The sequence below is a fragment of the Falco rusticolus genome, chromosome 6 (assembly GCF_015220075.1).
Source record: "Falco rusticolus isolate bFalRus1 chromosome 6, bFalRus1.pri, whole genome shotgun sequence".
NCBI lineage: Eukaryota > Metazoa > Chordata > Aves > Falconiformes > Falconidae > Falco > Falco rusticolus.
Genome location: NC_051192.1, coordinates 35732456 through 35749934, shown reverse-complemented (window position 1 = coordinate 35749934; position 17479 = coordinate 35732456). Strand labels below are relative to the sequence as shown.

General features: G+C 37.4%; 1 protein-coding gene across 2 annotated transcripts in view; it reads right to left on the bottom strand.

The window, feature by feature from the left end:
* Positions 1 to 16554, bottom strand: part of AKAP7 (A-kinase anchoring protein 7) — an 88359-nt gene extending 71805 nt beyond the window's left edge. Inside the window, exons 1-5 of one of the 2 annotated variants that reach the window (XM_037391950.1) lie at positions 16098 to 16554; positions 13118 to 13267; positions 11936 to 12081; positions 7089 to 7225; positions 1590 to 1750 (exon numbers count right to left, since the gene is read on the bottom strand). In XM_037391950.1, the coding sequence (XP_037247847.1) occupies positions 1590 to 1750; positions 7089 to 7225; positions 11936 to 12081; positions 13118 to 13267; positions 16098 to 16281 (778 nt within the window). In that variant the 5' untranslated portion in view covers positions 16282 to 16554. The remainder of the gene's footprint in view (positions 1 to 1589; positions 1751 to 7088; positions 7226 to 11935; positions 12082 to 13117; positions 13268 to 16097) is intronic. The other variant, XM_037391949.1, reaches the window with a different exon arrangement.
* Between the last annotated feature and the right edge of the window lie 925 nt (positions 16555 to 17479).

Here is a 17479-nt window from a genome sequence, read left to right as displayed (position 1 = left end):
CTACCATACTGGATATTAGAAATACTTCTGCATTGAGCACTGTTTAAAATAATAAAGCATTGCCAAATAACAGCATAAGCAATTGGGTAAGCTGAAAAGCTCAGTCTTCTACTCAACCTTTCTTTAGAATGTAAGTTAAAAAATACTAAATATTTTCTAAAGGTACTTCAGAAATTAAACTAACGAAAGTGCTAGAGAAAGCACTGTATTAATAAAGACTTCTTCCATTTTTTCTCTATACTGGAATGCAAAGAGGTAGCGTGACAGAAGCAGTCTTCACTGCTCGGCAAAATGTCCTATATGGGTTATTGCACTATTAAAAAATGGTGTGACCTCAGATTCCTCAGAGCACAAAAGATAATTCATCAATACTCAAAAAGTCTTTTAAAGAATCTTTCCAAGGAATAGTTGGAATTGCTGAGATAGTTTTAAAGGACACCAATGAATTACAGACAGTACTGTTCTCTGAGAATTTTTATTTAATATCTGTAAACAACATAGTTTAAGTATAGACTCATAAGACAGATAAAAACTCCCTCTACCTTGTTTTGGTTTAGGCACTGACTGCTGTTTCTCAGCTAGTATTTATACTCCTTTTGATTTATATATTCCTACTGACTTGAACTGTATCTTTGGGTGCATTTTATCTGACTGGCAAAGGAAGTGGCCTTAGCTCCACTGTTAAGATAGGACTGAGAGTTTCGCTCTGGAACTGAACATACATGTACACATGTATAATAGCATGTACCTGCCACATCTTTCAGTAACTTCCTAATTGCTAAGGGAAGACAACACTGAACAAGCCAGAGACGTGCTTACACTGCTCAAAAAAAATAATAAAAATTCAGGCTAAAGCAGCGTAGATTCAAATTCCATTATTCTGGCAGATGAGTCATGTCCTTCTCCTGAATTCCCCTTATCCTCCATGGGTGCAGAGAAACTCCAGACTTAATACATATATGCAACTGTATGTATAAAGTACAGATAAATATACCTATATATACACCTATATATATATATATATATGTACGTATGTATGTATGCACTTACACATGTGGGAGTGGAATGTTAAGAGTTAATTCACTGAGATTTAAGACTGATACATATAACATACAGGAAACAGAAAAATTAAAAGTCTCCCCAGACCATGCATGAGGAAGGAACATCACTGCCTTTCAGTGCTCTACTCAGCATGAACACAAATGACAGAACTACGTAACTTTGCATCAAAGATACAGTTCTTAAAGTCAGTAAGTTTGAATACACAAATTGAAAGGGGTATAAATATCAGCTGAGAAACAGCAGACAGTACCTGGACCAAAACAACATAGAATGGAGTCTTTATATCCATCTACAAACCTGCACTTCATTTTTTACATAGACTAAATACAAAGATATCTGAGAACAGTACTGTCTGTCATTCATTAATACCCTTTTGAACTATGCTGGGAAATTCATTATGTAGCCTTTGAAGTTGTTAAAAGTAAACTAACATTGACTAAATTAGCACCAACTTATCTTTGTGCTCCATTCTCATCTAGGTTGTCAAAAAGTCTTTAAAGCACTTAAACTAGATTGACAAGTTGTACCTGCTATTTCTGTAAGTAAAGTTGTATGATCATTTTCTGCCAACTTCACAAATCCAACTTCATTTTTGAAGTGATCAATTCCTTGAAAAGACAAATCCACGGTTTTTCCTTTCAGGAGATCTTCTACAAAATCCTTGCTGTCTGAAAGAGCCCCAACTGCTCTGTCAAGAGGAAATAAAGTATCTATGTGAAAGTGACATATATTAATAATTTTTACATTGCTATTATTCTTTATATCCAAAAATATCAAAGTTTTATTAGTATCTAAATTTATTATTTACTGAGGTAATTTTGCACTACTTCCTAATCAATGCAGATAGTATTATTACTACAATTTTGTAAAGGTAAACTGGTTCATACACCTTGCTGTAAAACCACAGAAATAATAAGGCAGACCTAGCAGCAGGTGTAACTACTCACAAGAATTTATTTAAGCCTGCAGGATGACTAGATATTAAGATGACAGTGTCTCTGTAACTTTGTGCATCCCCTTTAAAGAAGATGCTTACTTGGAAGCTTTTGGTTTTCCATTCTTAAAATAATTATTTTTTTTAATCTTCTGATAGCTCAACTGAACACACTAATATTCTGCTGCATTCAAAGTTACTAAAGATTGTTACTGAATATTATAAACAGAGGTTAGTGACATTATATATATATAAATTATAACGATATGGAAATTACTATTAAGCTCACTGAGAACTGTTATTAAAAGCACTATCTAAATTGGTGCTTACTTTATTTAAGAGTTAAGTAGCATGCACACATAATCTACATGTAACAAGCATGGATCAAGCCTGGTAATCTTTTAATAATTTTAATTAGCCATATTATGCGTATGTACTATTACATGAAATGTATTTCTTTTGACCTGCGCTTGAATTGATTCACGTGCTAAACAGAAATATAAATATCCTTAGTGTCTTCTAAAAGATCTCTCACATGTTTATAGTTTTAAGCACTATTCAACAAAACTGAATTTAAACTTTTCACTAAACCAATGCTAACTCTGCAAACGCTAGATGGCAGTAACAGGTTAAGAACACCCAAGAGAGTTTATTTTACTTTATCTGTCCTAGCTGGATGAAAGCCATCACTGTGATTTCTAACCTAGGCTAAATTATATTCTTTAAGCCTCTACAATTACAGAAAATTCTACACACGTTTCCACTGTGTTTAACAAAATGGACTCTTGATGAGATCTATGCATTTAATTGAAGCCTAGGTCAGGTTAAGAAAGACGTTGATTACATGACAAAATACCCTTCATTGATAATAGTCCTCTCCCATACTTTCTTATAGGGCTTTAATGTACACCCTAGAAGTACTTTAGCTCCTATATAACCACTTTAAACAACAATGCCATTATTCTTTCTTTGGGAAAGGCATTTTTCTTTCAGCACAGTCTCTACCACTTACCTACCCTTTTATCACCATTAGACCAGCATGTTCCTTTGTCTTCCATATGTGCTATACTTCACAACCTTTCAAAACCACCATCTAATACTGATTATACTTGTCAGATTACTTACAGGGAATTGTGTGTAGATTTATTTACTGACATGAACCTGAAAATTGTTCCAAAACAAGTACAGATATTCCAAATACACTGTGTCAAAGATGCAGTGGGCTTTGAAGTAGTGAATCATGCATATACCTAAACCCCACCTCTGGATTTTTTGCATCTGAGAACTGGTAGAAAGAGTGTCACGGAAAGCTCTGTTCCCCAGCTGAACAAAGATTTATATTTCCATACTGTAAGGTGTGCTGTAGAACTCACTGACCAGTTCAACTCTACCTAATAGGGTCTATAAGAGATCAAATCAAACAGTGCAGTGTGTTTTCAGTTTCACACTGACACTGAAGATTTAGTTCTACTTTTTCTTTTACATATAATCTTGTAAACACTAAAATATTTAGAAAAATAGTTGTCACCTCTCTCTAGCATATTCAATATGTTCATATAAATCACTTTACCACATCTGACAATTGCTTTGTAGGAATAATACACAAGGGCAAACATTTCCACTGAAGTACACAGCAAAAACCAACAGTGGCATTTTCTTGCTATTCTATACCAAATAGTATTCATGATGCCAAATAGTAGTTACACAGTGCAATTAACCCACAAGGATAACCAAAAAGTTTACAAGCATTTTGCTTTAACGTAGAGAAAAGAAATAAAAAAAAAAGAATTAAGCAGCACATACAAAGTGAATACAAACTAGGATTACAGAAGCAGTGCCTGGTTTTTTTCTATATAATAGTATTTACATTATAACAGCACTTAAAATTGATGTCATTTTGTTTTTAGAAATTTCTGAATTGTTCATTTTGATTACTTGTTAGAAAAAGTGATCTTGCAAAAAAAGCTAAACCAAATCCTTTCAGCTCTCATATTTATAGTGAAAAGGTTAGATTCACAGTGTCTTTGACAGATAACAAGAAAGGATAACTTGACACTATAGTCTGGTAATTTTCTGTGAGGGCAGGCATCCTGATTTCTAGTACCTGATTCTATGACCTTGCATACAGTTAGCATGGACTAGAACTCTTTTGCTTGAAGGGAGTGCTGTCATGACTCTTGCTTGTTTGCTTTATGGTTTTTAAAATCTCACATTCTTGACTTCATATAGACCTACAAAAAGAGATGTGAAGTGCATTCACGAAGGCTAGACCACAGCCAATCAGTCAGAAAACTTGCATGGGAACTGCAGGTCTGGATTCCCTTAGAAAGTGCGGCCTAGAATACAGATCTTCCATTTTCATGGTGAAAGCTGTTACGTACTAAAATACCATACAAGGGGCTTTGTGCTGAATTGAATGTTATGTTTAGCACATTCTTATCACGCATTTTGACTTCAAATAGCATTCAACACATTTCATTTCTGTATAGACAGAGGCACTATTGTGCAAACACACTAGAAAAACTGTAGATATCTAAGTAACTTAATGCATCCAAACCTAAGGATGTGTGAACTCTCAGATGCCCAGTTGACTAGATGCACTTTGTTTGAGGAATTACTCTTATCCTATGTTACACACAGGTTCTTTTGCCAGCCTGAATCTTGGTTTCTTTCCGTTAACCTGCTATCAAAAATTGGTGAAGCAAAGAAAGGAAAATTCACATTTTTACTCTTCACGTTCTCTGAAAAGATCAAATAGAAAACACCAGTCATGGAAAAAAAAAAAAAAAAAAGTAAAAAATCCCATATAATAGAAAACAGAATCTAGAATACCTGAGGGATAGCCAAGCTAGATAGCTATAGGAGGCATCTGGCCAGAATAGGGGTGAATCTCTGGGGAAGCTGCTGCTGACTAGACTACACAGCCCCTGGGTGCCTGGACTGTGGAGTTCTGCTGGGAGAGGCAGAAAAGAACTCCGTAATTGCATGCTTGGGTGGCAGTCTGACAGTAAAAGATGAGAAGAAGCTCAAGGAGTAGCAGAAGATACTGAATTTGAGAATATTTGTTTTGATATAGTTTGAGACTCTAAAAAAATATTACTGAGGAAGCAAACACCTTTGAAATATGCTCTGATATTCTCTTTTTAAAAAGTTCATACTTTAAACCCTTTTTAAGAAAAACACACACGCAGTCAGTGGTTGTTCTCACCAATTTTCAAGTGCTATCAGAATTTGCTCATCAAACAAGGCAGGAGAAAGACAGTATGCCTACTCCTGGAGACAAAAGACACATGGAGAGTCCAGATCTAGTATCCTTTGGTTTCCTTTCTATTCTGTTCCTGGCTATCTGTTTGTCTCCCTTCAGATCAGACTGTTGGGAGACAAGGATGCTGACAGCCTTGCATCCTCACACGAGAGGTAAGAACACAGAAGCATCAAAGATACAGCATTCAAAGAAACAAGCGTGAAAAACAAGCAGGGCAATTGAGTTACATATACTGATATCTCATTATTTTTAGGTGTGTTAAATGGTTTTTAACCAAAATACTTCTACTTTCTAGAAGCATGCCCTAGACTACCAAATGGTTCTTACATTCTATCTTGAATTCTCACTTACTTATGAACAATCTGCACTTTAACAGCCAAACCTTCTAGGGGAAAAAATGATTCAACACACACTTACTAGACACGTTCTTTTGTAACTATATTACCATAACCAAAGCAATGTCTCACTGCACTTACTCATCATTTGATCTAGGTTAATTCAGTATATAGACCACGTCTTCTACCACTGCAGAGAAAAACCAGTAAGATATATATATGTATACAAACACACACAGAGATACATACATATATGACAGAGGGCCCCTGAAAGAACTCACATGGGGGAGGATGAAACCATGAGGCTTCTCTTTCACAGAATTACAAGGATCTGAAGAATTTTGATTCATTAGCAATTCACTACGAAATTGACATAAGCAATGGAGGATTCACAGATGTTCATATAATACCAGTAGGCCATTTATCAGCATTTTACATAATACTCTGTTACAGTTACCAAAGTGTTTGCAATCTCAATTCTGCAATTATAATATGTGATGTCTCTATATTCACACATGCAGGCTATTGGGCACTACATCTGAACAGAAACGTAAACATGAGAAAGCACGTAAAGCAGGACTATAAAATACAATGTATGTTTTCAAGTCAAAATTACAGCTATACACACAAATTATTATACTGAACATTCATAAGTTACAGGTGTATAGTCTGACTTAAGTCTGAACATCACCGTATTAAACCATTGAACTTGTACGTTCAAGTAGGCTTGTCAGATAGTAGTACAGCATGTGATAAACAGTAAAAAAATCAAAGAACTGCATTTTTATAAAGCAAGTCATAGCACCTAACATTTTAGACACATGACATCACCATACAAGTCCTAAGCCTTTCCACAACTTTTCTACCTTTTATATGACAAAAAAAAACCCCAAACAGCTAAATCACTGAAGCAACATAACAATTGTATTTTTGATAAGGCCTAATAGCCACCTCTCTTTTTTTCATGTACTTAAATTTTTAGTATAATAAATTCATTTAGGGACATTAAAAACCCCTCTAACTGCATGAGGCATTATCTTGGAGCTAAGGTTTATTTCTTTAAAGTCTTTCAGTGACAATTACTAATTTGGTTTATAACATTTGTTAAGCTATGAAATTCTGAAAATTCCCTTGTAATCTGTTCAGTGTCCCCTATATCAGAACACTGTTTTAAAATAATTACTTTAGCAAATATGAGATTTGTGCATTCAAGTTCAGCACACAGTAAGAAAAGCACAAGGGAAAAAATGTATTTTGTCCAGAGCTCATAACGTACCATAAGTTGTGATTAGCATTTTAATATAAAATATTAATAAAAATATTTTATATTTTAATATAAAATATAAAATATAAAATAAAATGTTCAGTAACCCTAGCAATTTAGGGTTACTGTATATTGCAGAAAGTAAGCACCAGCTACCTCTTCTTGTCTTTTTATTAATTCCTCTAGCAAAAATACTTGTATAAACTTAATTTAATACCGAATACCTACATGCTGATTTCTTCTTCATTGGATAAATGCATCACTAACATGGTGACATGCAATGAGCCTGAGTGAACCATTGCTTTGGAAAGCCTTTGATCCTTTTGTATTATTGCATCTTGGACAGTCTGAATACTGCCAGTAATCTGGGAAGAAAGACACAGAAACAACAGTTAGCCATTACAATTACTGTATCCCATCATGCAAGTGAACAAAAAAGCATATAAAGTGAAAACAAACATTTATATAAAAATCATTCTAGCAGAAGGAAGTTTTATCCTCCAACAAAGCTGTGCTAATTGACCCGAGTAAACCCAAAGTGGGTACAAATGGAGTGATTAATAAATCACTGGACACTCCCCATCACATCTTAATAGGAGTTTGCTTCCATAAGTATGACAAATTCCTGGAGCAGATTAAGATCATCCAGTTTTACACTGCCAGTAATACAAATAAAAGGCTTCTGCAAGGACTTTCTCTGCCCACTTTGCTAAACTTGTACGTTGCTATGTGCATGCAAGTGTCTGGAAAAAGATCTTTGCAGGATCAAGCACATACAAACCAGGAATATTCAGTAAATAATTTGTAGAGATACTCAATTTACAACTCTGATTATACTGTCTAATAGACAGATAAAATTTACTCTCTGCAAACTTATTTTAATGAATTCCCATCCAACATGTATACAGTTCTAACTTCATCAGTCTTTTCTTTAAAATTGTTTGAATCACTTTTTTTTCTTTGAAAATTATTTATATGGTTATACATGCTTTACAAAATGCTTACTGTGCTTGCCATTATGATAGTTGTATTGCAGTGATTAAAAAAAACAAACAAACCAAAAACCAAACCAATACACACATACCCCCCTGCAACAATTCCTGAATATGTTAGGTGAAATTACATCAAATCAAATAAACTTCACCATTTCACAAAAATGCGTTACTTCTTAAAGCACAGTAAGCAAGACATTACAGACTTTGGTGTGTAAGGTCTAAAAGAAGCATGTAGAAAACTTCAGTCTGATTTTTTTGTTTCTTTGAAACTCAGTGGTAAATGCTTCACAAATATACTGCACATACTGGCTTTAATAACGTAAGCACAAGTGGCTCTTAGTTTTTTTAAAAAAAACAAAAACAAACCACCACCTTGATACATTTTGGTAGCTCTGTTGATCATAAGAAACAAAGTTCCTGAAAAAAACCACAATCTAATGGCAGCATTCAGTATTTTTCTGACCAAATTTCCTAAGATCAGTTTTGCCATGCAGGAGTTTTACCTGATGTGCCATAGGCATCTAGTAGTGCCATATAAATTAAACCAAATTATAACTGAAAGGAACCAACTCTAAGGAGGGTGGGGACAAGGAAGGAAAGTAAAAGCCACTTGCCAGAAAAAGGTGATATGGCACCTACAAAACCACAAGTGTCTTAGGTGGTGTAAGACATGAAAAAAACTGCACTGATATTTTGATCCTTAATCATGTCGTAGTGAGACCATCTTCCTTCATATCTCAGAACTGATCTTATCCTGGATAAATAACACTTTTATTGTCTCAGATACAGGAGAAATTTAACCCACATTTAACCAAAATACTGGTAAATGTAATCCCTGATAATTACAATGTATCAACTGCATAATTAAGTTTATAAACTAAAGCAAATGCAGTTATCCCCATAAAGAAAAAAAAAACCCAACCTCAAATATGAAATCACCTATCCTACGAATTACGATTTTATTCCATTTTCAAATGTTGCTTCTAAAATTAATTTGCACATGAGAGCTGGCAAAGTCAAAAATATATAAATGTAAGTGTACAAGCCCTTCAGAATACAGAGGACAGGTATGGAACTGTGATATCATAGTAATAAAACCATCCTAGCTCTGAAAAAAAATCAGTGTTATTCAGCATTCAGATTAGCAGCCAATACCCAACATCCGTTTCTGCTCATGTGCTAAACCACCTCCAGCTCTTTCATATAGTCCAGTTCTGGCTTGGGCAAGAAGTGTTACATGCTGTGACTGACTTTGAGCTCTACGGGGCTGACTGGCTAACAAACATGCAGATACTAATTTGTCAGCTGGCAGGTCTAGAACAATAGGCAATAGCCCCATCATACTAGAGTCTTCAACACAAGCATGTTCTTTCAAGGCTCCCTCTTTTATGCAAGCACCAATTTCACAAAAATTGCAGGAAATCAGTACCTCCAAGATGTCAATTTTTTTTAGCCAAATTTGGACAACAGATTGAAAACCCACAGCAGCTTCAAAACCCACAAAACCTCAATTTTTGTGGTTATATGCCTGGTTATAACAAGGCAAACGGATAGGCAGCTCACACCTGTATAAAGTCCATTAGGAAACCAAACTAAAAACCTAATGAATAACATACCTTTGGAACAGGATTAATTCCAAAGATGGCCAGTTAGCAGTTCCAGAGATGAGCTATTGCTGAATCCACCAGAAAAACATAAAATGAGCTGCCTTTTCAATAAAGGCAAAATGGAAAGAAGACTGAGCACATTCTTGCTCTTTGGTTAAGGGACAAGATTCTACACAATCTATGCTATTTGGAAAGAAGAAAAAAATTTTTGTGAATTTCAGGAATTTATTTTTAATGTGTTCTCCCAGAAGTTGTGATCAAAATGTAACACAACAGCTGTAGAATTGCTGTGCCATCACAGTGCATAATATAACTTCAGATTCGTTGTGTTTTCTTCAATAAATCTAAGGTGCAATTAACAGTCGAATACACTGAATTTTAACTAAGCAAACCAGGACTCTTCCTACATCTCTGTATAACTAGTCATGACCCACTGCATAAATAAAAACTTTAAACTGCTATTTAAACTGCTATTTAAATTACCTTAAAAAGTTTTATTTTATCTTTCAACTGCTATCATGCTGACTACTTCTCTTCACTTGAGATTTTCTAACTTAACTAAAAGAAGTGTCTGGAGGCAGATAATACTCAACAATTCTCTCCTTAGATTATTTTTAAAAGTGCTCCAAAAGGCCTCAAATACTGATTTCAGGGGCCCCTCTCCCATTAATTGGAATATGTTACTCAGAGAAAAAAAAATTACTTTATTTTGCTTATTGCAAGGGTATTACTAGTAAGTGAATATAAAGACTGTAAGTTTTAAAGATTTACCAGATTAATTACAATTATAATCAAGACTGGAGGACCCTGAAACCCTAACCTACCAAGTTACATCAGATGAAACATAACATAAAGTAACAGAAAATGATATAATATTAATCATCCATTTAACTATTTTTGCACAAGTAATTATGCAAAGTTCAATATAAATTCAAAATTAATGGAACACTACATTTTATTTCTGAAGATTCAGAACATAACTGAAATGCAAGCAAGAAAATAGCTTGATTTCCAAGATGAACAGTTCATTAAATGTTCCAGAAATATCCCTTACTACAAAATTATTCTCTGTATAAAGCCTAAAATACTACATAAAATATGAAGAAGAGTACTAAAGTCTAAACCACTTCACTGGAACAAAATCAGATCCTCAAAAAAAAAGAATGGTGTCTCATTACTAACTGAAATACTACCAGTAATTACCAAATTCCCTCTGGCTATCAAGAAACCAGGTGTCTTAAGTCTAAATTTTGCTTAATGTTGCCTATACAAATTCCAACAGTATCTTCTACTTTCAAAACAACTCTACATCTAAGGCAAGTATAAACAAAACTTTCTAGTAAAGTCCTGGAATTCCCAAATGCTCTGAGATTTCATATAGCTGTTCCTTTACCTCTGTAATGATACAAGGCTAAACACATGGCATAAAAAAGCATGCATAGTTAAGACTTTCCTATTCAACATAATAACAATTGTGAGCAAAATTTCTAAATTACCAGATTATATAACCCCTACATTATTTTGCAGGCTATCCCAGGTCTTAGAAAACCTGCCTCTACAATTTCTTCTTCACATGTATGTTTTGAAGAATCAAAGACTGCACTGTAATTTTCAAACCTACTTTGGTTTATTTTCAATTCAGATTCTCTTAGTCTTTAACCTTCTCAGAGAACAGATAGTAGAGAATTAGGATGAGTTAAAACTCAACTGAAATAGCACCTAGTATTAAAAAATAAATTTAAATTTGGGAATGGTGGTAAACTGTTGGGCTTAAGTTTTTAAACATAATGCATCTACTTTTCTTCTTTGCAGACACAAAAGGTATCAAAACTGTACCAGAGACAACCTACAGCATGTGAGAAATCATTCTCATTCATTGTCTAAATGAGACAACACATGCTAACTACAGGAAAATGCATTTTCTTACAGAGCTTTCTGCACTTCTTGAATCCACTTGGAACATCTAATTAAAACAATAGTTTGTTTGAATTTTAAATAAGATGATCAATTTCAGTGGAAAATGTTAAACTACAAACTGCCTAGTTAAAACAGCAATAGATACAAATATAAATTCCTATCTATAAGGAGAGCTAAAAACATTGCTAGGAATTTACTTACTAAAATAAATAGGAATATGTCTCCTCCTTATTTTAAGTGAATAACAAAATAAGCAATACTGGAACAGTCCAGAAGGGAAACTTAAGCCACCTTCATTCAAAATAATGTGAAATCCATAAGACTGACAAACCAAATAAAAAGATAAACATTTTTCCTCTACCTTTTCCAAATAAGCAATTTTATTCACAAAATTGTTACATAAAGTTACTCTTTTATTGGGCTGCTAACACTGCTTTAAAAATATCTGAAAAAAAATTATTGAGGTGCTCAAGATCAAACACTGTTCTTACTATAAACACATGCAGCTGTTGAATTAATTCTGGTTATACCAAATTAGTATAATAAAGAATATCACCTCTGGATTAGTAATTGGAAGAGAAACAAAATAATTCGGCTGATACTGTTTTTTCTGTTTCTTCTTTCTCTCACTGCCTTCTCCAATTTCCCTTCCAGTAGTCCTCTTTCTTTTCTTTTTTATATTTATTTCAGAGGTTGCAGGCACTGAAGAGAAAATAAAAATTACTTTCAGCATACAGACAAATCAAAACAAATATACACTTAATATCATGCCAACAGGAGCTGGACTTCAACCAACTGACTGGAGCATGTCTTCCCAGTCATCTGATCTGCCTGTGTGCTGAACTGTCTGACTGGGATCCTACTCCAACCTGAATTAATGTAGTCATACATATATACTTGAACTAACAGTTTAGACCTCTAAGCAGGGCTTATAAGCTGCTAATACAGACATGCAGCTTCCAAACTACTGTGTTTCATTTAGCGAATTCACACTGCAGTGTAATAGGCCTGAAAATTGTCTACACTTGAACATGGACATGACTTCAGAGCAAATGGGCCAATATTAAGCTTCAAAAATCCCACACATGCTGCATTTTGAAATATAAAATATGGTAACACATAGGATTATTAAAGGAAAATGTTTTATTAGACTAGAACAGGCCAATCTGTAGTCCAAGGACCAAATCCAACCCAGAAGAATATCTAATCCAAGCCAGATCAACTCTCTACCTCCTCCTTTCCCAAAGACACCTTCCAACACAGCAAAGGAGTGTCCTCAATTCTTCCTTTGCACCATAAATTATTTTTCCTCCCAGCTTACTTCCTCAAGCCTCTGCAGACCCTCTCTCACCACGTGGCCTGATACATACCCATAAACTGACAAGGCTGCAGACATCCACTGTCCAATTAGAGGCGTTTGAGCCCCACGCTGGGAATATACATATTGGAAGACAGCTCATAAAAGCCATCACTTGAGAAACTCATATACAGTATGTGACATACAAGATGTTTTTATTCTGTGACTCATTGCTGCAATGGATCACGAAATGGTACATTTTCAACACCGTCAAGTATTTGCAGGACTGAGTACTAATAAAAGAGGCTCTGGCCTGGATCCTGTTCGCAGGGAGACTCTGTTCTACATGCACAGCCCACTTGCACAGGCCAACAGGCAGGATCAAGAACCGAATGCATAATGTGTCTATATTTCCACACTATTTCTACTTAATATACTTACTGACAAATTCATCTTCAATATCTGTGTCGACAAATGGCATTTCTGCCATCAGAGAGTCTACCGAATCAGCAGGACATGGCTCTTCTCTCTGTTGTGTCATCTTCTTATTATCTTTAAAGATTTTCTTTTGCTGTACATTTTCCAGCCCATCTGTAATATATTTAAAATAACACACTGGTTCTTAGTTGTTAATATAAACAGTAGAAACATTATGCACAAGCAATATACCAAGTATACGTTTCTCTAATTATCAGCAAATAAATATTGACATATAAACCCCCTTAAGAATGCTGCTCTTCTTCCTTGTTAACATATCAGCAAAAATACTTTATGTGGAACAGCAAAAAAAGGGAGTTCAGCCTTCTACATTTAATAACTTATGGTCTTGTTTATTTCTAAGTAAATGCAATTACATGCAAAAAAAAAAAAAAAAAAGAGACTTATAATCAAGCATTAAAAAAGTTCCTTTATGTAACAGTAATGGCATATGAAGTTCAGTGCAAATAAACATTGGCAAATTAATTCCAATGTAAGCACCCTGAAAATGAGGCATGAAGGAGCATAAAGGGAATCCTACCATTCCACTTATAACAAAGAGTTCTCAGCTGACGATATTATTCAGGAATGAGATTATTCTATTCCTGCATCTCCCACACAGTATAGCATGTCATAGCAATGATTTGAACTTCTCATTCTAAAAACTGACTTTTAGTATTTAAAGGAATCAATATAAATCAAAACTCATCTTGTATGTATAAAGACATACATGAAGGTCTATCTCAGAGTAATACAATGACAGAATAATCTCCACTAACAATTTTTTAAAATATCTTTTTCCTCAGAGCAACAAGTATGAGCTATTTCCTTATGTCTGCTTCACATTTCTGTATCAGTAAACTCTAATAAAAAATTAAACAGTATAATCTTCTCTAGTAGCAAAAAAAGTGCATATAACCAGACATCCTGCAGTATTCTTTCGAGACAACTCCACAATGGGATTACTGTAGTGGAAGAAGCCTTATGTCAGAATTGCAGTTTATCCCAGGACAGCTCATTACTACAGACAATGCATTTTCAAAGCTCCTCTTGTGACCAGTGCAGATAGCCCAAATCAGGCCCATGAGGAAAATCTGGCAGCAAAAGTGCGCGTTATGTTCCTGTGGCATGCAAAGCTACACTACGTGTATAAAATCAATACTACATATCCAATCCGGGTTGTTACCACCCTGTGAAATGTTTCTTCCATATATCACTTTATGCTAAGGAAGATAAGTAAAAGAACAACCCAATTAAATGCTAATTCACTCCAGTCTAAAGTAGGGAGGCATAAATCACTCTGTGGTTGTGGTCTGACACCTAACTTTATCCTGGGGGCTATTAAAAAAACAGTGAGATAGGTTGCTTGTTCTTCCTGTAGACACTAAAGAACTATGATAAACAAACAGATGTTAAAGCAATAATAAAATTATTACTTAACATTCAGATTAAAGCTCACACAAAACAGATTGTTGCTGGTGATCCATAACCACACAGGAAACGGCAATCCTGCCTTCAAAAGAGATCTCAAACTGAAGGACAAAACAGGAATCCATGAAACTGACAAACCAGTAGGCCGGGCTGGGGCAGAAAAATTACCCAGGAAACTCAGAAAAGCAGAATCCTAACCAGCTGGGAGCAAAAGGGATTTGTTAAGGTAGCATCAGCTAGAGAACAAGGACTCGGATAAATGAGAGGGATATATACTACAGATGATGCATTAATAATTCTGCTCAAAATCATACTTGTGCCACTTTGAAAAATTCTGTCTACACACAATAGCAGATGGTCATAGTAAAGGCACAGATAATAATTAACAATGCCCCTTCTCAAATCAATTAGCTGAACAGGCACTGCTTCTGAATTCTACAGGTTGTGCCTCAAGCAAAAACTCCATCCCTCGCCTTTTCTGAAATATTTATTAAAAAAAAATCAATGATGAAATTAATGAACTGTTTTCTAGATCCGAAAACAAGATTTTTCAAAATTCTTGACATAATGTAGATAACCTCAGACCCAGAGTAACAAAACCAGCTTCCATAGGAACTCCATGACCATTAAGTTGTTATAGGATAAACCCTTTTTTCTTAATTGCATGCTTAATTATATTAGCCTGATTTTCATACATGAACAGGTACACACGTCATTCCCATATTTGTACTTAAGTGGCTGATATTCATCAGTATTTAAGTCATCTGTTCCAGCAGAAAAAAATCATGATACACCTAGCTCATAAAGGAGAGATCTTTTATCATTTGACACCTACAGATCACAGTGAGATTAGGTCTCCAGGCACTGTTCCCTTTTTAATTTGTTTATGTTTAGTATGTTTATGTTCATATCTTTAGTAACAAACGAATCTTTTAGAGACAGTTTAACAGAAAGCTGCTGTAGAAATAGATGGTCTTATTCTGCAGGCATTTGGAACCTCTGGTGCTGGCACTAGCGTTTACATAGTCAGAGAACTGGAAAAGATTTGAAACAAAAACAAACTTTGAGGGGGGGGCGGGGAACTGGTAGGTTTAGTATTCAGCCAGGTCGGACGCTTACACTGACTGCAAGTCCCGGGACAGAGCAGGGCAGGCAGGGAAAACACAAGCAGGCGATTTTCCAGCAACAGCCCACAAATAGGTTGAATCATTTTCCCCTACGATCCCCACAACCCCTGCTGTGAAATCCCCTTTCCATTTGATACGTGCCTATGTGTGCACGAGTCGTAGTTTTTACAGCCGTTAGCGCCTGACGGACAGCACCGCGCAGCTCAGCACCGCTCAGCACAGCACCGCTCAGCACAGCACCGCTCAGCACAGCACCCCCCACCCGCGCCGGCACGACCCACACCCCGCCCGCGGCAGCGGAGGGCGCCCGGCCCGCGCTCAGACGGCAGCGACGCCCCGCGCCCGCCCTGTTCGCTTCGCGCAACACCGCCTCGCCGCCGCCTCACCGTGCTCCGGGGTCGCGCCGCCTGCGCAGGAGGGGTCGCCACCGCCCCCCCCCGCTCCCGCCGCCGTCCGCAGCGCCATGGGAGGGGGGAGCGCGGGCACAGCCCGCCAAGCGAGGAGGGCACGGGCTGCCGCCGGCCGCGCCGAGTAAAGCGCGGGGAGAAGCCGCCGCAGCAGCCGCTGCATGCCCGGTTAGGGCGAGCGAGGCTGCCCACCGGGAAACCGCGGACCGGCGGGGATGTAGCCCAGCCGCCGCGCCCCTCGGGCAAGCGGAGGGCTGCCGCCGGCGGGAGCGCGGGGCGGAAAACAGCGGGGCCGGGCGCTCGGGGGAACTACAGCTCCCGGCGTGCTCCGCGCCGGGCGACCCGCGCGGGGCATGGCGGGGACGGCGGCCCCGAGGCTTGCACGGCCGCGCCCGCCGCCTTCCCCCGCCCGGAGGGCCGTAGTGCCGCGCTCGGGTGCGCCCTGAAATGCAGGATCTGCATTTGCGTGCATTGTTTTCACTCGGTATTGTAACAAAACGTGGCTGGCTGAGCGCTCGTCCCACAGAAGAGCGGCATTTAACGGGAGTGGTTTGGGCTGGTGTCTCCCCGAAACAAGCATTTGCAGCTTAGGGCTGCAGAGCAGTATTTGACATCTTTAGCAGCGGTCTGGGGGGAGAACAGCCAAGTCTGGCTCTAAATGTGCGCTAAGCTCCTTCCTTACCGCACCCCTCCCACCCTACCGCACACCCCGGGACCCTCGACCACGGGCACAACCACCATTGCAGTGGCCATACAGGCTCCTGTTAGGAGTCGGCCTCTGAAGTGTGTAGGAGAAGCTGCTTCTCCGAGGGAAGGAATGGGAGACGCTTTTTTTCTGAAATACAGAGTTGGTGCCTCTTGGAAGCCAAATCCTGTTGCCACGTTCTGTGGGAGAAGCCAAACCAAATGTCGCCTGGTGCTTTTGCAGATCGGTCCGTGCATGTAGACCTGGTGTGAGGGAGCCGATTGTTTATATGTATATAAAGATTCCTACTTTCATTTTTTAAGAGCATAGGGATAGCAAAAGCAAATAAAATGGGATCGCAGTCGTAGGGGAGGAAACTGCATGGCTGCTGGAGCTTAGAAGCTGAGAGACGAGTCAAAAACGAGGCCAGTTTCTGTATTTAGCTCCTCTGTGCCTTTCCCTTCTGGTTGATAAAATCTGTTTGGAAATATTTTACCATTGTTTTGACCCATTTTGTGCTGTGTTTGCCTTCATTGTGTTTCGCACAATATTTTCATTTGGTCTGCATAGTCCTGTGAGGAGACCAAAGGCTGGATGTGACACAGAAGTCCAAGTTCTATGGGATTCAAGAGAAGCTTTAGGATGAGGCTGTTGTCAGTTTTTCTGGATATACACA